The 25538-nt window shown below is 43.7% G+C and overlaps 1 protein-coding gene across 19 annotated transcripts in view; it reads right to left on the reverse strand.

Annotated features, from left to right (window-relative positions):
* Positions 1-3796: 3796 nt before the first annotated feature.
* CAPN13 (calpain 13) overlaps positions 3797-25538 on the reverse strand; it is a 48037-nt gene continuing 26295 nt past the window's right edge. For 6 of the 19 annotated variants that reach the window (XM_084512225.1, XM_084512231.1, XM_084512230.1 and 3 more), the window contains exons 12-22: positions 22735-22895; positions 21544-21580; positions 20384-20446; positions 19270-19327; positions 18223-18290; positions 16609-16677; positions 15532-15610; positions 12547-12663; positions 8621-8676; positions 6711-6763; positions 3797-4817 (exon numbers count right to left, since the gene is read on the reverse strand). In XM_084512225.1, the coding sequence (XP_084368351.1) occupies positions 6737-6763; positions 8621-8676; positions 12547-12663; positions 15532-15610; positions 16609-16677; positions 18223-18290; positions 19270-19327; positions 20384-20446; positions 21544-21580; positions 22735-22895 (735 nt within the window). In that variant the 3' untranslated portion in view covers positions 3797-4817; positions 6711-6736. The other 13 variants (XR_014690641.1, XR_014690642.1, XR_014690644.1 and 10 more) reach the window with 7 other exon arrangements.

A 25538-nucleotide genomic window follows, 5' to 3' on the forward strand; every position in this document is an offset into this window, starting at 1 on the left:
GCCCCTGCCTGGCCCTGTGATGGGCTTGTGGTTCTGCTTTGAGCGTCACTGTTCGAGTTATGCCCTCGTGGCTGCCTGTCACAGCTCTGGGGCCAGGGACAGCTTCAGTGCAGATGCTGCACGGGCTGTGCTGGCTCGGAGCTGTAACAGCTGCCAGAGACTTATCATGCTGGAGGGAAGAAGGCAAGAGGAAATGGAATAAAAGCCCAAAACCAAGGGTAAAGACAAATCACCTCCCAAGTTGCTCATTCCAAGCATGCTTGATAACTTCCTTTGCATAACTTGTAAGGCTATATTTGTCTATGAGGCAGAAAGAAAGGGAGAGAAAATAGTTTTCCATTGAGGTCATTCTTGCTCACTTTTTCCTCTAAGAAAACCAATGTGCTCCTTAGCCCTTGCCATTCCCTCGCCCACCGTGCTGCAGGCTTGCATTTCTCTCCTTGCTGAGAGGCAACACAGTTGGTTTCCTTGTGATAATGACAGTCAGGGTCTGCAGAGTGCTCAATTTCACAGCCTGGGCAGCCTTGCTGTGCACATCTGCAGTGTAGTAGTGAGATCATGTTATTCCTCCTTTGCTGGCTTTAACAGCTGCTGATACCATCACTCCTACCACACCGGCAGTATTTAACAGCAAAGAGGAAATCTAGAGCTGCCAGGAGGTGGCAGCAAATTAGGGCCGTTTCCATGTTGCTATTAAAGCCCAATTAAAAAGGGGAAAAGAATTACTTTTCCTTAAAGGGGAGATAGGTTTTGAGAAAGGTGCTGTCTCAAATGTTTACCTCCAAAGAGGTACCTGAGGTACAGATTACATAGATCTGCAGATCCACTAACCAGACTCTGGTAGGAAAGACATGCTGAGCCCAGGGGTTACTTGCTCCAGCTTCGCTCTGCGCTTGAAGGCCCCAGCACTTGGGAAACGTCGCTGGGTCACAGGCTCAGCTTTTCTCATGCAGCACGTGTTTGGCAGCAAAAGCTGGGTGTCTCACAGCATCCCCTGGCCTGGATGCCCAGGCCAAGGCAATTGCTGGTGACCAGAGGAGATGCCTTTGAGAGCGATAGCCCTCGACTGACTCTTTTCTCGTGAAGATGGCCAGTTGTTTTTCAAAGAGCTGCAAGGGTTTGGCAGCTCTAACACTGATATGTGGAAACGAGCCCTACTACCGACAGTGGGTGCAAAGCAGCACCTCCTTCTGTCTATTTGAACACACCAGTGATTGACCTATTTGCTGTCCTAGGTTCACATGTAACAGAGACAATAAATGGTCTTTCTTATGTATCTGCTACATCCTGTCAATTTTTCTTCTCTCTCTTTTAGTCATCTCTTTTCCAGACCAAAAAATCCCAATTTATTTAATGATTCCTCAACCAGAAGATGCTCAGAAGCTGATTGTCTTTGGTGCTTTTCTCTGCACATTGTATAACAAGGCACACCTTCAAGAAGCTCCACGTATATTGGTCTCCTGTTTGAAAATATTTGCTTTTGCAGGTTTGGAGAGCACACCAGAGTTCAGGTCTTCAGAACAAGTGTGCTGTTCAATCCTGCCATCTGCAGCCCACGTCTGAAACTGCTGGAAGCTTTGCTGCTGCATAAACAAGCCAGCATTTGGAAACGAGTAAACAACCCTTTCTTTAAATAATCTGCTCAGTTTAGCTTTCTAAGTTTAAACTTCCCAGGGATGAGAACAGGAGAAATAGGTTTTTGAGAGGAATGGATATGCTGTGAATGAGATAAAGTCATTTCCCTAACAACTGAGTAGTTAAAACACACGCCTTAAATAACAAATCAAGATGACATCAGTCTCAGGGGCGTGTCTGTCTCCCTATCAGTGGTGCAGGGAACTTTATTTAATCTGAGCAGATATTGCTAAAAAAGTGAAAGAACCTGTTCCTGACCTAAACATTGCTGCTGCTAACTTTCTACCATGACTCTTGAACCTCAGGCCTTTTTAAAGGCTCTCCAGTTAGTTAGTCAATTAAATGGGAGTTTTGGAAATGCTACCCTTTAAAAAAAAAATTTAAAAATCTTTTGACTACCCTGCTATTGACTATTGCTCTGCTATTGACTTATAAAAAGCCAGGCCGTGTTCTTGCTGAGCTACCTGAGCACAGGTGGTCATCGTTGACCAGCTTTCCATGTTTCCCTGAGCCTGGGTACCGGGAGAAAGAGAGATACCTCTTTTTGAGAAAAGGTCACCTTCTGACTGAAGGCAGCAGCATAACCTGAGTACTACTGGGTTCGAAGATGTCCCTCTGGGCAGAACACAGGCATACCCGCCCACTACTGTGCAGGCAGTGAGGGTCATACACAGTCTTTCCCCCTTCAGCCAAGCCCAAGGTAATGTGTCCTTTTTGTGGCCTGAGAAGTGTTTTATATATTCCACAGAAACAGATGCAGTTTCTTTCTTCTTTCTCCATGAAAGACGAGGGGGAGCTGCGCCTCTGACTAAATTGTTAGCACAGCCCAAGGTAGAAAGGGAGGTTTAGCTCATACAGAACTGGCCCTGAACCCTCCTGGATTCTCATACCACAGTAGTATGGGTTAATCGGGGTGTGGACATCAAAACTTTAAAGCCTTTACCTTACCTTTACAGCTTTAAAGCTGTAATCCAGGCTGCATGCTGTGGGAACACCCATCAGATCAGGCACTCTGAAGAGCACATGAAGCTGTTCAAGGTCAGGCTGGACAAGGCCCCAGGCAACCTGACCTAGTGGGTGGCATCCCTGCCCCTGGCAGGGGGTTGGAACTAACCAGATATTCTTTAAGGTCCTTTCCAACCCAAGCTATTCTGTGATTCTAGGTGCACCAGCCCCATAAAGTTGGCCTTCACAGCTCAATCATGCAAAGCTGTATGAGATAAGAAAGTTTCCCCTCTTTTTCTAACACCGCACTGATCTGGACAGCCTTTGCTTTTAATGTGGGCACTTGCATTTGTGAAACGTAGTTAAGTTTCTTGGTGATTCTGTCAGGAACAGTTGGAAGTGTAAATCAAGTGGAATACCAATTCTTCCAATGCTACAAACAGGCAGCTATGTTCAGCTTGACAGCGGTCACTGCTGCAAACCTGATGAGGATGTAGGTTCGTCACTGAGACCTCTGGTGCGTACAAACCACACTTGCCAGAAAGGTTTTGCCTTTGTGTTGGTGTGATGCAGGTAAAGGCAGCTTCTATCCAGCTATGTTTGCAGCAGCCACAGGCTGCAAGTCCTCTGTGCATGTGCATCAGTGCAGCCCCTTGCAGGAGAAGAGCCACCATCTCCACTGTCTGGGGAGGGGGAGACAACCTCCCTCTTACATATTTCAACCTTACACATCAGTGATGTTTCTCACCTGGGATGTCTGTGATCTGCTGCTAGCTTTTTGATAAAAAACATTTTAGTCTGTGGCAAGACTAAGTTATTAGAGCCAAGGATCTTTGTCTCATGACAGGCAGAATTGCCTTCCATACAAATCCATATATCCCAAATGGAGGAAAAGTAATATATTGTCTGCAATATAGGGTTTTAACAATTGCTTTTTATGCACTAATTTTATTGATTTGTTTCAAAATGACTGAAAGATATCGTAGTAGTCTAATTTTACTAATTTTCCTCTGCCCCACATTTTCTGTGAAATGGTGGATACAGCAGCCCTGCTTGCGTAAGACTGCTCTCCAAGCTGCAGAATGAGACATTGCTGAAAAATAACTTTACCTTGTGATGTAGCTGTTGCTCCAGCATGTAATGCCTTACTGCCAGACGAGTGAATCTGTGGCTTGTGTGTGGATACCTTGATGGAAAATTGCGCAGAGGGTCTGGGTGAGGCATGGTATGAATGATATTGCCATGACTACCCTGAATTGCTTTCATCCATCAACATTTGCATCCATCTTTTTGGCATTTACACAAAGAGAGACTTCAGAGATTTTTTTATTCAATAGTTGAATGGAATAGATCGCTAGATTTGCTTTTATCATCATGATAAAAGTATGGAAGTGGAGTTTGTGTGTGGGCTACTGAGAGGCTACAGTTACTTAGCATATTTAAGTTAAATATTTGAGCAGCAATTTTATCTGAAGAAGCCCTTTTAAAGACTTCGGGACAGAGAAAGAAAATGCAATTCAGATAAAATTGTCTCTTCCCAAACAGTCCTGATGCACACACTGGAAATCAGACAAAAATGCCCACTGAACAATGTTCTGTGTTTCTAATATGCCTCTTCATTTACATAGCAAGTAAAGTTGAATCCCTACAGCTGAGGAACATACACAAGATTTCTTTATCTTTTAATAAAGTGTAAAAAAAAATAAAAAATTGCAAAGCCCCTGGTGCTATTTATTAATTACAAATAATTTCTTCAACCTTTTTGTGGCATTTAGAAATGTCACAAAAGCAAATTAAGAATTAATTCAGAAAAACTGTCGTAATTGGTTTTATTACCTAAGCAATAAACAGTCCTTGCAAATAAATGGTCTGACTCTGTTCTTATTTGCAAGGGAGTTAACAGAGCTGCTCCTGACTTCTGTGAAGCAAGAAAACTAGCCATACTATTTACACAAAGATGAGAGGCGATTACAGTCAGCACTTCTAGCCTGCCTAGGCCATTAGGTACTACCAGCTTCCCCATGGATCTCTTTCTTCTCTCTCCAAAACAATTCCAGTTCACCTGAGAAGGGCTATCAGTCCAGACATCTGAGTGCCATCGAGCATAAGTGACTATCCATAAGAAAGCCTGACCTCATGCCTTCACAGTTATTGTTTTTTCAAGAGCCCCACAGATGGCTTCTGTATGGGATGGCTTCAAGCTGTCTCACACCAAGGAGCAGAAAAGCCACCTAAAACTAAGACAAAGAGACTCATTCAGAACACAGACAGCTGGACACCAGTCTTTAGAAATAATTGAGGGTACTTTTTCAAACAGATTTTTTTCCAACAAAATCCACATGTCATCATATCACTCTTTATTTTTTAGGCTCTAATTGATAGAGTTTCAGTTCTCTGAGGGGCCCATGCTGTGACTGCCCAATCACCAGTTGTAAGCAACTGGTAAATTGCTGACGTGAACTGCTTATGAACACCCTAAAGGTATAATTTCATTCAAAACTGTTAAGTGAAAGTTGTGATTAATGATATATTTACAGAACTTATGATCAGTTTATGAATGATTCATGAAAGGAAGAAAGGAGACTAAATAGACTATGAATATCTTTTTCAGACAGCAATTTAAGCAACTTCATCCCCCAAAACAAGGTGCTTTGAGTCTCATATTTACATAATGACATTGTGTGGTGCAAGGGGCAGGTGTTGTGTTATGAATAACGTGTTTCTATACAACATCAATACATCAAAATACAGGTTTGTTGTGACAAAGGGAAAGTGTTTTGTCCAAGGCAAGTCTGCAAAAGGCAAACATTTAGGTAAATAACTATGTACAAGCAGAGCTCAGAGGGGAGAAAGCTTCACAGTGATGGGCAGTAAAGCTCAGCTGCTGCTGCAGTTGTGTCTACCAGATGCAATTAGCAGACAAGACAGAGGAGCAGCTGAGCATGAATGATGTCCTGAAGCCAAGGATGAAAGACGCAGAGTTGTCCCTGCCTTGGGTCTGAATCCACCATGCTCTCTCCCCTGGGGCCTGTAATAGATTATGTATTTCTCCTTTAACTTCTCACTGAAGCTGGCATCCAATGTCAACGACCTTCAGAAATAGGATGTGAGATACCAGAAATTCTGCTTATGTGTTATTATTTATCACAATACCTGACTATAAGAAGACTCATATGGATGCAGTCCCTGAATTCCAGTTAAGATCCTGGGGGAAGAGGGGACATGTTTTGTTTTTTTTTCTTCACTCAGTTTTGATCAGGGTTGGTATGACAAGTGAGTGACTTTGCCCAAGGGTGCTCAGTGAGTTCCTGGATTCAATCTCAACACAATGGCAGGAGGCTTCTGGCTCTTCATTGTGCCTTTTTTCTAAGGACTGGGTTTTTGTCCCCGTTTTCTCCTCAGTGCTAACTGTCTGGGACCAGCACTAATGCTTTACCATTGCAACTGGGAACAGCTGCATTCCAGTGGATTACCAGAAGCACAGTAACTGAGGTGGTTATGGATGAATAAACTGGACAAATTTTGTAGGAAAAAGCAGAGTCCTTCACTAGAACCAACTAGCAAAGTTGGAAAATTCAGGTAAACTCTCCAGGCCTGACATGAAAGGAATAAACATCAAATGAAACACAAGGTGGGGATTGATGTTCAAAGCTAAATTAATTTACACACTTTGGTTAAAAACATAAAAACAGACTGGCTAAAAATGTTATATCCTTAACCCTCTAGTTGGCTTTAAATTTGCAGGTTCTATGTAAGATATGAAGGAGTAGTTCCATCTCTCAAAAGAAGACAAAAAAGATAAATTCTACTACTTGATCTACTGAACATGTATCACCTTAGGAGAAAAGAGAGGGCAAGTGGCTAACTGAGCCCTTGGTGGTCTGAGCAACTGATAACACTATCAGCAGTTCACTTTATTTCAAAATAAAAAATTGCTTGAAGTCCAATTCCTTTTGTAGCACTCACCTTTGGCAACCTCTCCCCAGCTCTCACCTTTTCTCTACCTCTCAAAACCAACCATAACTCAGGGTGAGCTTTAGCTAAAGCAGCCCACCCATGTTCACAGTGGCCAACGTAAGGGCACCTACCCCTTTCGTCCCAGTGTGTATAGTACTGAGGAGATTTCTCACCAGCCACATTGAGCTCGGACAAGTCTTCAGATGTACATGACAAGCGTCAGCCACTGGGAAGAGGAAAAGAAAAGGCACATTTAGGTAGTAATGATACACCAAGTCTTGAGACTTATGTCTTGGTACCTTCAGGCTGGGACCCAGTCACTGTAGTCCTTTTGTCCTGCACAGAACCGTTATTGGGTTTTGGGACTGTCTTTTTCCATTATTACAATTCAGGTGCAGAAAAACCTTCTATAAGTTACTTTCCACTACAAATTGCAGTAGCTGCAACAGGAGCAATCACTGCAGGGATGGTGATCTACCTGTGGCCCCCACCTGTGGGTCTGTAGGTACACAAACACACACAGTCCACACAGGGACCACAAACCCTATGGAGGGAAGCACGGACTGTGCACAAACCCAAGCACAATCTCTCGATACACCCTTTTTCCCCCTCTGGGAACGGGATGGGCGTTGGGGGGTTCGCCACCATCTTCTCCCCAGCATGGCCTGGTGGTGGAGGAACTACAACTCCCAGAGTGCCCTGTGTGGGGCGGGCAGTTGCCATGGAAACCGGGGTTGGTGGCACACACCAAACTGTGCAGGCCACATTTGTGATTTTATTTTCTTTTTCCTCAATAGTTTTAAATAGGATTCTGTTTTCACCAGCCATTTGATCAGCTGCAGATAGAAGGAGCTGTGCTGAGGGTAAAGCAATGGCAGGCTGCCTGAACAGAAGACAGTAGATAAGCTTTATAAAGAAATAAATAAATAAGCTATATATGTATTTTGAAGGAAAAGGGAAAGAAAAAAATAAAATGTAAGGAAAAAATGCACAACCAGAAGGTGAAGCACTGGAGCAATGACGCCATCTCCCTAAATCTTCCTGCCTCTGTGCATCCCTGCCACAAAGCACTCCCACACAGACACCCTTTCCCCCCCACCAAAATCCCCAGGGAGCCAGAAACCTCCCCATGTTCTGCCTATTCCATGCCACGATGCTGTCTGGTGGTTGCTGTATGAATTTATTCCCAGAAAAGTCCAGCAGTGTGAGACACCCAGCAGTTCTGACCATTCCCACCCCCATCATACTCCACTGGACTGGGTACTTTTCAGGAGGAAATAGCCAGTTTTCTTCCCTTTTCAGCCCTGCGTGATGACCTCATTGAAGACACCAATTTTGGTGCTCTCAGGCAGAGACAGGTTCTCAGGCTACAGGACAGGACCATGATGCTCTTACACAGACTGTTCATTGCGCCAAGCATCACCGCAGCTACGAACATAACCCGTGCCTGGGGAATGCTGCAGCTCTAATATTAACCTCCTTGGTAAATATTACAGCCACCACCTGCTGCTCATCAGCAGCCATATCTCACTAAGTCCTGGTTCCCCGTTGCAAGCTGACCCCATGTTACCCACTTTATTCTGCCAAGATCCTCTGGGCACAGCTGCCACCTTCCTGGCCTTGTCTGCTTCGCTCCACTGGTATCTCACCTTGATGAAGCCCCAGTGCATTGAGTTTTTGGGTGATCAGCAAACCTTGTCCCCAAAATGCACCCTGGGCATGAAGTCAATGCCTCCAACCTCCTCCCTGTGGCCTGGGGGGTGCAGGTTTTGTCTCGCCCCAATGCAATGTTTCCACTGATGATAGGATGGGGGCAGCAAGGGAAGACCAAGTGTTTTGGACGTGGATGGCCACCACAGAGCTGTCCTCACATCAGCAAGGCTGCATGACTGTGGCTGGAGAGCCCCAGAGAAATACTTCCTGGCTGTCCATTAAGCACACACAGCCAAGCAAAACCTTTGCCACTGTTGGCGTCAGCAGCAAAACTCGTGGCAACATTTGTGGCGCTACCACACCACCTTTAGTTTCATCCTGCTAACATAGTCCCACTGTGGAGCTGGAAAGAAGGAACAAGCAGCCTTACCTCCATTGCCGTCACGAAAAGTTGTGGTCCACCATTTGCTAAGTTTTGAAATGCATCTAGGTATAGAACAAAGAAAATTTTATTTCGTGAGGAGGAAGAAAGAACGCAATGCAGTCTGCAAAATAAGTTCATAGCAGCCGAATAGCAGAGCTGTGGCCCTTGTGCTGGGATTCTCTGCCTTGCTCAGGGATCCACATGCAATGTCTTGCCTACCCAGATCTTATTTCTGTGCTGAGTACCCCTCTGCCTTAGCCCTTGCATCACAGCCTGTAAAAACATCCCAACTACAGGTCCAGAATTTGGAAAAAAACATAGGATCATAGAATTATTCAGGTTGGAGATCTCTAAAATCGCCTAGTCCAACCTTTAACCTAGTACTAAAGTAAACCATGCTACTGAGTTTTACGTATACATGTTTCTCTAAGATCTCCAGGGTTGGCACCTCAACCACTTCCCTACACAGCCTATTCCAATGCTCCACAACCCTTTCAGTAAGGAAATTCCCCCTAATATCCGACTAAAGCCTCCCTGGCACAACTTGAGGCCATTTCCCCTCATGTTATCATTTGCTGCTTGGGAAAAGAGACAAATCCCCACCTTGCTATAGCCTCTAAAGTAATCATACAGTGTGATAAGGTCTCCCCTGAGCCTCCTTTTCTCTAGGCTAAACAACCCCAGTTCCCTCAGCTGCTCCTTGTAAGACTTGTTTTCTACACTTTTCATCAGCTTCGTTGCCCTTAATGTAGGAACAGGAGTGCTCAGTGCAACTGCTTTCATCTACTCATAATTTGTTTCGATAGGACCTTGTGCCTGAAGAATGACAGGAAAATGGTGAACTAATGAAAAATATCTTCCCACAGGGAGACTTTCTGTTGGTCGTTTTCCATCCTCCCCGGCAGTGAGCAATCACGGTGTGGCCTGAGGAAAGCGATTCTCTTGAAGTCATTATTATGCCTTACAAGCATTTTCCACGGAATATAAATGCAGATGCTGCTGTTATTCATCTGGAATTTGAAATTAACGTTGCTTAAAGTTTTCTAGCAGTACACGTTGCCATCAGAAAATTTAAATCTATTCAATATTGATATTCTATGAGCATATTTCTTTTTGTTTGTCTAGAAGAAATGTTCAAACCCAATAATTTAGATGAAGTAGAAACAGTATTACAAGTTCCTATTTATTTTGATATTACTTTTCTCTTAGAAATGTGCTGGTGTAAACAGCAAAAACATTTCTCTAGGAGCGTGTTTCCCACCCCAAATAGAAAGGGCATTGTAAGTTCATGAATGTTTCAAAGCCTATCCAGCTATAGACAAATGGAAGGCTGCTGGGAGGGTATAGGAAGAGGGCATAAGGGCCCATTCCTCATCAGCCCCCTAGGACACTCTTTTCCTGGGCTCACAGGCATCCAGAGCTACCTTTATGACCCAGAGCAGAGAGAAGGCATGGCTAACAGAAACACAACCGTTATATACTGTTCTGGAGAAAGAGTATAGAACAAAATAATCACCATGTTGCACCCAGTCCCTTGACAAGGACATATTTGCAGGGCTGCTTGCACTCAGTAGTCTTTCTAGGAACAAACTGCAGTGCTGAAGTTACCTTTAAGCAGAATTGCCCCTTTACAACTTCATTACCTCCAGTTAAATAGAGTACAGAAAGAAGCTGCTACATTTGGTTTGAGTCCCATCTCTTCACTGGCTATCCTGAAAGGATGAGTAACGGTTTAATGGGACAGGTTTATCTCCACTGCTGCATTCACATCATCATAAAGGTGTACTGTCTTTTATTCAGATTTGTCTCCCTTATCCTCCTCTCCTCTAAAAATCTTACCCACAATGATTTGAAAAATGTATTCCATATTAAACCCTCTGTAAAATGATAACTTAAAGACTTGAGAGCATTTTAGACACTTATTACAGACAGCAATGAAACTTCAGAGATTATTTTCCAAATCAGTCTAAAGGAGTTATCTTTATTCTGGCACTTAAAATGTAAGAGGATATTTTTATGATGTTAAAAAAATATGCTATTGTACTGCTTTAGGTATAAGAATTTTTATCTACAGCAAGTGACATCATAAAAATATGGGTCTTTAAAACTTGCCTGATTTTAATGAAAGTATTAAAATCAGGATATGTTCTGACTTTCTGAGCTGCTTCTGTACTTTCTTAAAATGGACATTTAGGCAGCATCACCCAGGCAGATCTGCTGACCACTGGGAGCCCATAAAACACCGTTGGTAAAACACGTGCAAAAGTGAATGCTCATTTCCATGGGCCACTGAAACCCAGCTCATTCCAAAGATGAGCTAAATTGGTGTCACTGTGTTTTAGCACATGGGTTACAATTGCTGGATTTATTTAACTATCGGTATTTCTAGTCAAAATGCTTATAATTATAGTAGTAAAAACTATGTTTTTGTAAAAAGAATACCCTTACTTGTAGGCACTTTTGTTTACAACCACTCCTTCCTTGGCAGACAATAGAGAGACACAACACAGGAAATGGATTTGTTTTCTCACCGATGAAACAATGAGTATAAAATACAAAATGTGTAATACAGTAAACTGAAGAGATTGCTGAAATTGTTAAATTGTTGGATCAGCCTCGCACAACAAGACTCAGCTCCAGCCATAAAATCAAGGCTGAAGAAGGAACACGGTGCCCAAAGTAAAACTCAAACAATTGACTTAGTTGAGTTTGAAAAAAGTAAAACTGCTGAAGTGGTCAACAATGACAGAGTGTGCAAAATGGGAAAGAAAAATGTACAAGGTGAAGAAGGCTAAGAGCCTTCATCAGAAAGACCCCAAAGTGTGACCACCAGACGGTACTGTGCATACGAAAGTAGGAGGAACAATACATGTATAATAACAAGTTCTCGGAAACATTAACATAAATCCTGACCTTTCTTGGAAATTTGTATGAATATGTATATCGAGTAAGTACCATCTCCCACGTACCCAGCACTGTTAATAAGGAATATTTGCTTCCTAATTCTCCAAAGTGAGTCAATGGGTCTTGGAAAGTTACATCGCTTTTTGTGTTTCACTGAGAAGGATCTCACACCTTCTCCTTACCAAAAAGCTAAGAGAACTGTACTGAAGTTGGTGGGAACATCTCTCCAGTTTAAAAAAATAAAAAAGGCACTTATTCTTCTTGTGGTTTAGACTTCCTGACTTTTAACCAAAACAAAAAGCCTTCCATTCTTCCATTTGAGACGTGTTGTTGTACTGGGGCTGTACAAGGTACTGTACTGTACAGTACAAGGTAAAACCACCCCAGTTGTGTCATTCCTCCTCACTGGGTAGTGTCCTTTCTATGGTACTGACAATGCCACCCTGGAGAAAGCTCTGCTGCAGAACAGGATGCTCAAGCTTGTGTTAAAGGGCACCAGTGCAGGGACATTTTAGAAAAATTAATCTTCCTTAGTGCATGGGAGCTCCAAGATAAGCCTGCAGAGGTCAGGCTAAATGCATGCAGCAAAAAGTATTGTCAGCAGTAGCCCCTGAAGAAGCTCTGAAAATACATTATGTTTGCTGCTGCGCTGGGCAGCGTGGTGCTGCAGCAGGCTACAGGTGTTCTGATGGGATCTGATGGGAGCCTGGGGGCCATCCTTTCTTCCTGACCCTTTTTAGTGCACCCATTGCTGTATTCCCAGCCCTTTTCTCCAGCACCACACTGGTTTCCCCCACAGGCAGGAGGAGAACCTGGCTTTTGGCAAACAGCCTGCCCAAAGGGATGCCAGGGCCATGCCTGGACTTTTGGCAGGTTCATTATTTCCACGCTAATCTGTAGACCTGCATTACTGCGTCTAGCACTTTTCCCCTTGCTTCCTTTCACTGCTCTGTCTGGTTTTGCAGGCTCCCCTGTGATAAAGCTGCCCTGCCCCTTGCCTAATCCCAGGCCCAAGTGCCAAGACTCACAGGTCATGGTTTCAAGGCGCAGCATGCAGCACATGAAGTCAGAGAAGCCAATTCTCCTGGTAACATCACCAAAACGCAGGGACACCAGGTGCAGGACTTGCTCGTTGATGGCCAGACCTGTAGAGAAGAGGGGAATGACAACACTTGGGACTCACTGCAGGATGACAGGCCGGCCCTACTGGTCTTGTGCACCCTTCAAAGAAGCTGTGGCCTCCCCTCAGTCCTCGCATCTTGCCAGATTGGTTCTCCTCTGAGTCCCTGCAAGGCATCTTGCATTCCCCTCGGGCTTGGGAACAAGATTTGGGGTAGAGTGATGGAAAATCAAAGCCCTTCTAGTCACTCACTCAAATTGTGGTGCAGGTCAGCAAGCAAGAAACACAACTAAATATTCTAGGATTATCTTACTTTGCAATGTTAGCTTTTATTTTCTGTTAGAAAGGGTTATTTTCTTTGTGCATGACTGTTAAAAGTCTGAGCAAAGCACAATGCTACTGGCATTTTCTGCTAAGCGGGGATATACCATGTGCTTATGCTATTATGCGGTATAGCATACCCAGGATTCTTAATTTTTACATTTTCTCTTATATTAGAAAATGGTAAAGTGTTCATTTCTTTTTTTATTAGCTGATTATTCAGTATTTGTGTCACAGTCTATTTGGATGGAAATTGATATTCAATCGAATGAACAAAAATTGCCTTTTAGAATGAGCCTTTTATTAGTTAAATAAAACTACTCTAAATGTGCTGGATACACAAGAAATGATTTAAATATATTTTGGTCTGAAAGCTGATTTACTAAATAAAAGAAATTTTCTGCAGAGGGCTGGACTGATAGCTTCAGTTCATGCATTCTCTGAGACTTCAGAAAAAGTCTCATTTGTTCAGCCCCAGTTTTTAGCAGCTCAGCTGCAAGTGAAGTGGCTCTCCCCATTTTCCAACCAGTTCTAAACTTTTCAATTTTAATGAACTCATAATGGAGCCAATTTGAGTGAGCAGAAAAGAAGAAAATTATATTCTGCACCTGTGTAGGGGGAGATGCAGCTGATGGAGGTGGGTTAGCACCCAGCATTGACAAAATCTGGTTGCATAAGCATAGCTGGAGAATGCCTCCAGCAGGAATTGAACACACAATGCTGAATATTTAAATAAAGGAAAAACATTTATGCTTCAAATTAAAATAAACCTGATTCTACATTATTTTTCTATGAGGAAAATTTAGTAATTAAAAATATATCATTAATGATTTTTTTTTCTTTAATTTTGGTTTTAAACCCTGCCAAGAACCCCTGTAGCAGTGAGAAATCTCTTTTTTAACCCTTTGAAGGCAGTGGGAATACATTCAAACTCTCTTTGGAAAACAGATTCCAGTAAGCATGGCAGTGTTGCTTGAGAGATGCTCTAACTCCATCTTACAATAGTAAAACACTGACAGTTTGGCATGTTCAGTCTGGGATACTCTTGCTTTGAGATGTACTCACCTGGCAATGTCTCTCAATTAACCCCATTAATACTGAAGTGTAAATCCTCTCCGTTTCCAAGATATTTCAGTTATGTGCTATTGCTTTTTCTGTGAGCTTACTCCCATACCTTTTCTCTGTTGGATTCCTTGCTCTGGTTTTAGTCAAACTTGAAGATAGTGACTTTATGTTTCCCTATTTTACATTATTTTGATGCATTTGGTATTGCCAGAAAGGTGTCTGTAAATATCCAAGGCCAGTGCTCCTGCACATCAGGGCAGCACTGCTGTTAATGCGGCTAACCTGCTTTACTCTGGAAGATTTGACCCATCCTATAATGCTTTGAAGCATTAGGACGACAGTGAAAATTAAGCTCATGCTCCAGTTTTTCACTGGGAAGAGCTGGTCACTGAACACTTCAGGGCACAGCTGACTTAGAGCTGTATTTCAGTACATTAGTGCCATTCTCAGACTTTTTCGGGGGCTGCCCACTCCTTCCTGCTTCAAAGGTAGGACCAAGATCATCCTAACGCGTAGCCAAATACAAATGCAGCTGCCTGGCTCAAGAGATGATAAGAATGAGTTTACAACTTTCTTTCCCCTCTCCACTCAGAACTACTTATAACCTAACATGTAATGAACTTGCCATTTAATAATGCCTTTTTATCCCTTCAGATAGCTGCACTGTTTTGTCTGCCAGGACTTCACAGTTTTACACACTAGTGCCTTTCTAACAGAACTGCCCTGGCAGTTTCTGTTTTGACATTTAGCACATTAGTGCTGCACTCCTTAGTCATACACAAGCACTCTGCCTACCTCTCAGGAACAAAAATTTACACATCCTTTGAGCTGATGGTTTCCACGGATAGTGCTTCTTGCACCAGGTTCCTCACCGGGACAACACCACACCAAGCTCCAGGTACCCAAATGGGAGTTTCTCTACTGTGCAATTACAAGAGGGTTGATGTCTATGAGCTGTATTTCTTGCACAACGTCCCTGGAGAGATGGTCCAGCTAAAATGTCTTACTTGTGTGAAGGGGTACCGTGCACTCACTGCAAGTTTCAGCATTTGTGTAGCCAACAGAGGTCAGTGCAAACTAAATAAATGTTTGTCACTGTGGCTTTCCCTTACAGACTTAGTCACTGCCATGGACAGTAACTGCAGGAACTGGGTTATGTGCATGCTCCTTGCTCCTTTCCCCTGATGTGTATTTTGTCCATGACCTAGAGAGACCCTGCAGGCTCTGGCCAATGTTGTGCTTCTCTGCATCTCTCTGTTGGCTCCCCTGCTGCAGTGCAAAGGGTGGATGATGCTGCATGGGTGGGCACAAGGCTGTGCAGCAAGGAAAAGACTAGTCCCTGAAATGAATTTTCTGTCTCAATGCCCTGAAATAATGCAGTCCTCTAAGCAGAGCTGTGATCTAACTGGCACTGCTGTGTAATCCAAACCACTTTATTCATCCTCTCTCTTTTTCATCCTTTCCTGCAAAGACAGGAAAGGGAGCTGCTAAGCCTATCTGGACATACCTGCTGTCTGTATTGCACTCTTCAGTTCATATATGTCAAGAAATCCAGAATTATTTTTGTCTTCCCTCCTGAAGATATCCTGAAAAAACAGTATAATGGCAGATATCAAATACATTATCACCATTCCCCAAATTTACCAGTACATTTAATTATGTAGGATGCTTTCCTTCCTTAATAAATTTGCTGTAAGGAAAGGCAACAGACAAGATAGAGTAACCCTGACAAAGACCCATTACTACAAGTCCTGATCAATATATTACAGCATAAGAAATCCCACGTTTGGGTGTGTTGAAGCCTTTTCACTCACTTTCCCTGGTTTGCATGCACAGGCAGAAACAGGAATGCTTACACCTCCATTGACAAAAAGACATTGTCTATGACACACCAAATCTGCCAGGAGTCCCTGCATGCCAGAATGGCACGGGGTCATCCTTCCCAACAAACCACCCCTGAGGTGCTCTTAGTGGGAAGGGCATTGTTGCTCAATGGGGAACTGGCACCCTATTGTCCTAGGTGACCTCAGACTACCCCGAGAGAGGATGAAACAAAGTACATCCCACCAAACTTTGAGGCTTCAGGAAATCTTCCCTTCCTGCAGCAAAACTGGAGGAAGAAGAACCTGACTCAGACAAGCTGCCTGAATTTAGGTGGGACCCTAAATACCAAGCTATTGTTCTCACTGGTTCCAGAGCTAATGCTTGTCTCGGAGCAGAGACATTTATCTCAAGAAAACTTTCAACACATCCTACACATTTCTGCTACAAACTACAACAAGTGATGTTTTTCAGATGACTTTGTTCAATAATTCATTTCAGCTCAGAAAGCATTAAGAAAAGTTGCCTCCTCAGTGTTCCCTGCTTTATGAAACCCTCGGTTGCTTGTTCAGAGCACTTCACACCTCACTGCTTCTTGAGCTCTCAGCCTTTGCATGAGAGGATAGAAATCTGACCCACTAGATATGTAAACCTCACAACATTTTTCCCTGCAGTACTTTGATACCACAGAGTGTCTGCACCCTAGTGATGAAAAACCCAGGAGTACAGTAAGGTAGGAAACAGAGATCACCCCCCCATATACCATGTATTTGGTGAGCTTTTGCCAGAGGCTCCCAAATTCCTGCAGTGTGAGTCGTCCATTCGAATTCGTCTGTGCATTTAGTTAAGAACTGAACAGCTAATGAAAGCTAAAACTGATCATGTCTTTATTCCTGACAATGCTGTCTTCACATAAAGTCTGAAGATGTAATCATTTCTGTTTGTTACTTTGTGTTGAGAAAGCTGAGATCTCTTTTGGTCTCCATTATTCTAGGAGTTAAATTCACTTTTTTTTTTTTTTTTTCCTCCGGCAATTTGTACAGCTGCTCACACCTGTGCTCACAAACAAAATGTTTCTACTTGTATGATGTCTTTAACCACAAGGGGTCCTGCAGTGATAACTTCAGCTGACATCTAGCCACAGAGTACAGCAGCTCTTGGGAAGGAACAGAACTGCATGCTCCAGGCCATGTGCGCACACTGAGGTGCCTTTGTGCATGGGGCAGCACAACATCAGCTCTGACTGGATCCTCCTGGAAGAACAGGCAAGGAATGAGCCAAGAGTACAAAGGAGCAGATCCTAGTGCCTGCTCTCTGAAGCCAGCAGCAGCCCTTGAGCCATGCATATGCTGCGGGCAAGAGAACACTTCCCTACCATGAGCAACAGGAGCCCAGGGGTGAAAACTGACTGCAAAAAAAAAGCTGATACTGTCTTTGCAGGCCAGGATAGGTCACACTGTACCTAGGCTGTATGTACAGAGAATAAAAAATCCATCTTGAATTAAAGCAGAGCAGTGGTTTCATCAGCTCCCTGCACGTGCCATGCATTCACAGTGTTCACTGAACCCAGAAGGGGATTTGGAAAGGGGGAAAAAATCTCTTTTGCTTGCTAGATGCAGAAAGCTAGAAAGAGAGAGGGATTGCAGGTGAGTTTCATTCATTCCCTAGCAGCTTCTAGAAGTCTGACAATATCTCAAAGTTATGCCATGGCATGGATGAAAAGAGACAGTGAACTAGCAAGTGGGAGAAAACACACAAGGGAGAATTAATGTTTTCATCAAGGAGCCCTCTTGTTTTACAATGGCCAGTAATGTATTTTCAATGTTGTCCTTTTTAACAGTAAAAAGACCGTGATCCATTTAAACAGGGAAGATACACTGGACAGGGTGAATAGCCTGTAAGGCATGGATGTGACTGTGATTGGGCAGTGACAATACTTCCACACACACACACAGGGGCAATGCTTCTCTCGCCAGCTTTGCTGTCAATGCTGGCAAGCCATTTAAGCTGCCATCACAGGCTCGTGTGGTTTCAGCTGTAAGGGAAGAGAGAACACGGAGCTGTGTCTAGGCTCTGCATGGCCTCCTCACCTCAGGCCCTGTCTGTGGCCTGCACTGAGGGTGAAGCTTAGCAAAACCCTGGGTCCCACAGGTTGGGAAGTGAAAGCCAAGAGTTAGCAGCTAGGTGGATGTAGCAGACTTCCCAGAGCTAGGGCATGCATGGCAAAGTCCTGCGTATCCTCCATGAGAGTTATTTATTGAGGAATGAGGCTAATATTTACTTGCAGGTTCTTACACTGGGAGGCTCAGCTCAGCCATAACTCAAGGAAAGGATGGGCTGCACTTGGGAAGTTTATTGCTTCTGCTTGAAAGGATACATCCATCAGAGCTAAAATGCCTCTGCATGAATCAAAGCTGAATTTTCCTCCAAGGCTGGCCATTTCATCTGCAAGGATTGACAAAACAGATGGAATCAGTGAGAGTGAGGGGGGTGCCAGATGTGTATCCAAGCCACCAGTGGGAGGGAAGGAGGACACTAGTCTGAAGGCTCACATAACAAAAAAGGGTGACATAACAGGCTGAGGTCCACTGAAGGAGTTTGAAGTGTCTCAGATGCCTCTACGGCTTCCTTCCTGAAGGACAGGTGCCCCACTGGGGCTCACAGATAGCTGCTCTGCATGGAAACAGAAGACTCTTGGAATAAGGACTATTAAAATGGCAGTGATGTGAAGGGCCATGCTGAACTAGTGAGCTCTAAAGCAGTCTGAGATTTGTGTATGATCATTTCACGCTATTTTTGAGGTGGGTAGGTTAGGAAGTGTGGGAAATGCTGAAAGCCAGCTTGAGGCCTCTGCAGAGGTGTGACACAGGCCAGGGCAGAGCTGGGAAAAACTGGGGGGGACAGTGAAGAGAGCAAGGGACACAGCTCCTTGTGGTCCTTGCTGAAGCAGCCCAGCTGGGGACTGAGTTCCTGCTAGAACTGGTGGGGCATGGAGCAGGCAGGAGGGCTCATGGGGACTGTGGGAACTTCAGGGATCAGAATGGAGCAGCATAGGTCTGTGGAGCACGGGCTCTTCCTAGGGCAGGGCTGGGAGAGGAGGGTGAAATTTAGGTGTCACACAGATGCATGGCTTTGCTAATGGCCATACATTAAAGAGTCTGCCAGCAGCCAGCCTGGACTGCGTTGCCCTCTTCATGTGACCATTACTTTGATTTTATTTATTTATTTTAATAAAACCACACTGCTGTGCACGTAAAGGAAGATGGGTGTTGACATTTCTCATTCTTCAAGATCCCATATTGTAATAAGCCACACTGAGGATTTTTTGAAGACCATCAGGACATTACTAAATCCTCTGTCTAATTTACAGTAGACTAAGGATAGAGAAGTACCAAAGACGTTAGCTGGGTCGTAAAAGCTTTACCTTGCAGGAGCACTTCATTAAGGAGTTGTCGCAGCTGCGAGGCATCAATAGATGAGCCCTAACACAGAATAAAATGCAAAGAGATCTGTGAGCACAAAGTTTTCTCCTGCCTCACTTTTGCCCCAAATACCTTTTCTCATGCATCATGGCAACCAAGAAGGACCTCTGCTGATAAATGAGCAGCATCCCCCCAGGAGCACAACAAAGCTCTTCTTGCTACTGGACCATGGTCTGCCCTTCTCTGTGAGCGTGTGCAGGGGAGTTACAGGCCTGCCCACCAACACGGGGTATTTTCAGTGGTGATGGGAACACTTGCTCACTTCAGCCACATCCTCTTCACCAGCCGCCAAGCTGGGAAGTCACCAAGCGGCAGGACATCAGGCAGCTGGGTGAGTGGGATGCAAAAACAGGCACCACTGCCTGCTTCCCTCTGAGCAGCCCAACCCAGCAGCAAGCCAGACTGTCTCCCTGTCTGAGACATTGCCAGAGCTTTCAGCATGGCAGCCCTTGTTCATTTTCACCTTAATGCACTGATACAGCTATTAACTGCAAGAGGTCCACTGTGCAAAGACTTTTGGCAGACTTTTTTTTTTTTCTTTCTCTTGACTAAGTCAAGCATTTTTTTATAACAGTTTATTAAGCCATTAAAAGCATCTCTTGTGAATGCACATGGTTTGGCTCAGGAAAAGCAGGAATCAATTACTCAAGCACTCACTGATGTCTGATTTCCAACTGCGGCAAAGGCAAAGGGAAAATGATGCTGATGAGAGGGGGGATACACAAAGCTTTCTAATCACTTTCTGTACATAAACAGATCAAAGCCAAATAAAGTACATATGCAAGCCCATCACCAGCACAACCGTAAATCTCCAGTCCTCCTCTGAAATATGGAGCTAGACATTTTATCCCAACTGAATGTTCCATTTTTCTGGGGGTTTTGGCAGGTAAATCAATACTGTGTCCAGGGGGGTTTCACTTGAAGATGAAGCTACATTTCCAAAAAGCATTTTGCTAAATGGATTGGTATAAACATTGGAGATTAGTGTTCTTTTTGCAAGTCCACGTGCCAATTTTAATATTATTATTTTTCAGTAAGATGCTTTAGATAGTGTACCTGTTTAGCATATCTTAGGAAGATAGCCTTATCGGAGCTGTCCTGGTTCTGTCTTGGTACAACCTGGATGAAAGAGTAAGTATGCACGTAAATAATTCAGTTACAAAACGATTGGAGGCAGCAGTCTGCAAATCCAAATAGAGCTTTAGAGAGGGCAGGGAAAGAACAGCCCAGCTGCCTGAGCAGGAGCAAAAAGTGGGGGTACCATAATTTGTCAGTCAAAACACTGGCTAATGACAACAGCCAAGTAAACTGACAGCTTGTCAGTGGAAAAAGATAAGCCGCTATTTATGCTATGCCTCTAATGGGGCTTAATTGCAGGCTGGAAAATGAATCAAAAGGGAAGGACTTTGCACTGCTGTAAGTAACAGCCTGCTCAGTGGCATGGTTTTACAAGCAAACAGTGACACAGCAGCATGGACTGGTCCAGGTCTGGCAACTTGCACCGTTCACAGTAAGGAAAGTCCAGCAACAGATAGTAACTGGATTGGACAGGCTGAAATGCGGGTTGAACTAGAGGTATACCCGGTTTTGAAGTGTAATTTCCCTTACATCTGTGAAGATATCTAGGTGAAAATGAGAAGAAATCTGCTTTGGGCCCCACCTCTATGGACTCCTACGCTTTATAGGGTGCAGGCACTAAATGAAGCCATTCCCATGGAAAGGCATGTACAACCCCTCTCTCAGGTGTGAGTTCTTTTAAAAAGTGATCACACTGATTTGAGAGTTTTTAATTAGTTTTCCCTCATCTCCTTCTTGGATATATACCCATTATCTAGACAGTGCAAGAACTGACTACCTTTGAAATGCTTTCCCCCCTGCTATATTTGGTTGCTCAATGTATTAAAGGTGGCAAGGTGGGAAGGACAGTCAGGCCAACAAAGGGACCGTATAAGATTTGTTTCCTTCAGAAATCAGGCTCTGAAAGCAACAAATGAAGAGGAAGATCTTTGCTGTGACTCTCATCACTCCAGAGAGGTACCTCAGCCTGTACACACTTGCTCTCCCACTTTAACTGAGGTGCCAGAGGGACAGTAACAGGGTGGTGAAAGAAAAGCAGAGTGATATCCAGTGTATGGGGAAGGGGAGTCAGTAGAGGTGGCTTTCCCTAGGAACCATTCACCACCACTAGTATCTATATCAGTTTTTAGGATTCTTACCGTTGGCAGCATTGGGCTGATCTGGGAGTCTGAGTTCCTGAAAAACAATTGAATGGGTCACACTGGGAGAAAATGGGCCTTTCCAGAGCATTGATCTGCACCCATGGCAGACCCCAGACAGAGAATACAGTGTCCCACACAAGAACCCACAGTGTCCTCTGATCACATGGTGATGATGCTCCCTTCTCCCTTGTACAAGCCTCTCAGTGCTGTGACTGCTACAGAGACCCATGGGAACAGCACACCCATGCTTTACCTCACTGAATAAGCTGTATAAGGGTCACAAGCTCTCCTGGAAAGAGATATATCCAAGGACTGAGCCATCTTGTGCATGAATCATCACACTGAAGGCAGTCTAGCCCAGAGCACAGACTTCTCACATTTGTTTTCCACAACTAAGGAGTTGCCTTAATTTCTTCTGAGCCATTTTTGCCAGAGGCCAAAGCCCAGAAAACATTCTCATTATTAAGATATGGGCCTGTGACGTAAGACTGGCAATCACTACAAAGCTTACTAAGGGAAAGGCACTGATATCTGATGCTCGAAGTTTATTTGGTAGCACTGAGCGCTGTGGTATGCTCTTTAAATAATGCACACCCAGATATTTATATGCAAATGTGATACTAGCTGCCTTTGGATGATCTAGGATATCATTTTTCTGTTAAGTTTATCCTTCAACACCTCTCTTATACCCAAAGGGAGCTCCTGTGGGCCTGACTATTGGCTGGCTGTGTGAAGGGATCAAAACCTCTAACTGCTCTTTGCTTCTTTGCCACTGAGCAGAGTGGGACATGACCTATGCAGGGTCCAGCCGGTACAACATACAAAACTATATAATGGCTGTTAAGAAAATGAAGCTCCCGGTCCTCCTTTTATTTAAGAGAGATTTCCCCACAAGCTGGCAGAGCGTATATCAGAACTGCTGTTCATTTGTGCAGCTCTTTGTACCAAAGCTGAGACCCTCGATGGCTGCCAATGAGCTATTGCCCTGTTGTGCAGTGGCCACCTGTGCATCTGACTGTATACAGCTGATTCCCCTCAACATGGCACTTAACACAAAGCTGTGGCTTCCCAACATGCTTCTAGAGTGCATTAAAAACAAATTGCCACATTAGTTATTTTGACATTGAATTGTTAGATCATGGCACACTGTAAGTCTGGGACTGTTTGGAGTACTCATCATTATCTTACTCATTGTAGCATTCATTCTTCAAGAAAATTCGTAAGACGAATTCAAAATCTTGGCGCGCTGTTGTAGCAGGAATGACAGCATAGGTTCCTGGACTCAAAGTAAAGTAGTTGGTGACATCTCGAGTAAGAGAAAAATCTTGTTTCAGAACTTTGGAGTTCTCCTGAAAGAAAAACACAGGTAGCTATCTCACTCTCCCTCTCAGGAATCAAAGTAAATCAGTAACTGTACTCGCAGCAGCCTTATTTACCCACTGCTTTCTAAATCTACACTGCATCTAACACGCCTTAACCTTCCCAGTGGCATGCAAAGTTTGACTAGGAGACAAACTTTGCCCGAGAACACACCAATAACACAAGAGGGTGGAGGGAAGGAAGGGAAGGAAAGGAAGGAGCAATATGTTTAAGTGGATTTCATAAGAAATTCTATTAACATCAAGCAGACTAGAATTCGTCAAGGAAACAAGGATGATTACTTTTACTAAAACTTCCCTGAGATAGCTGGTATGATTCCCTGATATGCTTCCCTAACATAACCCAGAGTCATCAGAGAGCTCAGTAAGCATCTCACCCAGATGACAGTGCTTCAAGAATCACAACTCAAACCTTCCAGCAAGTGTCACGAGAAAACAGAACATTCTGATCTTTCTTCTGTCATTCCAGTATTTTTGCTGAGATGAAACTAATATAATGCAACAGCTATTACTATTAGGACACGTAAAGACAGCGTAATAAAAAAACACTTACTAAACATATTCCCCAAAATACATCAGCATGTATAAATTCTATTTAGAATGGTTATAAAGCATGGCAGAGTTATTTATGAGCCATGCCTTTGGGAGAAAATAACATAAAACTGCTATTCTGGGAGGAAAAAAAAAAAAAAGAAAAGAAAAGAAAAGAAAAAAAAAAAAAGATGACTGTTACAGAGGACTAGGAGGCATGTAGACTGCCAAGCCTTATGGGCCAGATTTTGAGTAGATGGAAATGGCCAGTGCTGCAAAGAAATAAATGACAATCTTTTTTACTTTTGGGCCTCATTTGACGTTTCTTCTGGTAAAAAAGCAGAAGCAGGTTAATATCTCAAAGGAGTGAAAACTGGTGTGAGATAAGAATCAGCCTCTATATGTTGCTCAGCTCTGTCACACAACATTAAGCCTACCTCACAGCTATGTATTAGTGCTCCATGTCTATACTTAATCAAAGGATTCCTAGAGCTATCAGATACGTCCATTCGGGTTCACATCCTTGCCTGTACTGCATTCCCCTCATCCTGCCAATGGATGATGCACTTTTTACTTTACAGCAACAATATGATGAGTCTCAAATAAATACTGAGCAATGAACGATGACGCTGATGAGTGCCAACTACGAAAGCAGTTGAAGCAGGAAAAGTGAGGCCTCATGAATCTTAGCAATTGCACTCCCCTTCTTCAAACAACCCCCTCATAAACTTTTTAAGCAGAGATGCCACCTCTGACTGCCCTCAGGCACTGAGGCTAGACACTGGGAAATAAACTGAGGGAACAGCAATGTACACCACCCTGGTTTTAGCTCCTAGACTTGGCTTTTACTGCTACCAGGGCAGGAGGCAGTGCTGCGAGGAGTTCATAGAGCAGCTCTCCTGTTAAAATGTTTAGGCTTTGTCCTTATTTTCTGTATAATCTTCTCTGTGCATTTGTACTAACCTCATTACAATTGTGAAAGACATGGGGTGACGGGACAGCATGACTGTCCCCTTTCTTTCACTGACCAGCTGCTCCAAAGCAATGCCAGTGTCCCTGGTAATCACCTGGCCTGGCCTCGCCTTCCAGCTCTGCATGGGAGATGACCTTGGACCAGAAGCCCAACCTGTGCACGAGGTGAGCCATGGGCTGACACCCCACAGAGGTCATGTCACCCAGCCTCGACACACTCATCAAATTTCATCTGACCTTGGGAACGCGCCAGGAAAAAAAAAAAAAAGAAATGAACATACTTGAGCATCAATTAGAGGTGAAAAAAAAAAAAAAAAAAAAAAAGATAAAAAGCAAGTTTTAACACAAAGCAAGAACCAAATCTGTCTCCTGGTCTACTTCCTGATTAAACAAAACCCCCTTTCCAAGGGATGCCAGAACTGTGCCGTGACTACTCAGTGAGAATACTTTCTGTCAAAATGGGTGACTAATCAAGATGGCATGCACCATACTAGAGCAGTCAGGGGCCTCCATGTCAGGTGACTGCTGGGGCAGCTGATGAGGATGCTGGAAGGAGCAAGTTCCCCCTGTACTAGGAGCAGCTGCTCTTTTTGAGCACCACAGCATCCTGCAGGGCTGATATCTGCACCAGAGGATCTTCTTGAGTAAGGATAATGAGTTCCACTCCCTGAAGGAATGGTCATTTTATTACATTTTGTATTTCTCATCAGATATAAGATACTGTTTTTATGAGCTACAAAGCCATTCTCTTCCTTCCTCTGAGGAACTGTTAAACTTACGGCATCAATTATTCAAAGTCTGAGACTAAGGCAAAACTCTCCAGTGATCAGGAGAATTGTGAAGTTAGGGCGAATGTGAAGTTAGGATCAAAGAAATCTTTGCTTCCTTTTATTCTTCGGGTTAAGAATAATTCCTTCCAATCTCCCTACGACAAGAACAAAAACACTGTGGAAAAATGCTAGTAGCCATCTCTACCAGCAACTGCACTTTCAGTAAGCTTGGTAATACTCTGACAGTAATTGTCCTTGAACTGGCACATGCCCAGACAGTCACCAAGAAAAAAAAGGGGGGAAAATTTAGTTGGAGGTCCCATTTATCTGACTAGATTGG

This window comes from Aythya ferina (genome assembly GCF_964211825.1).
Source record: "Aythya ferina genome assembly, chromosome: 3".
Lineage (NCBI taxonomy): Eukaryota > Metazoa > Chordata > Aves > Anseriformes > Anatidae > Aythya > Aythya ferina.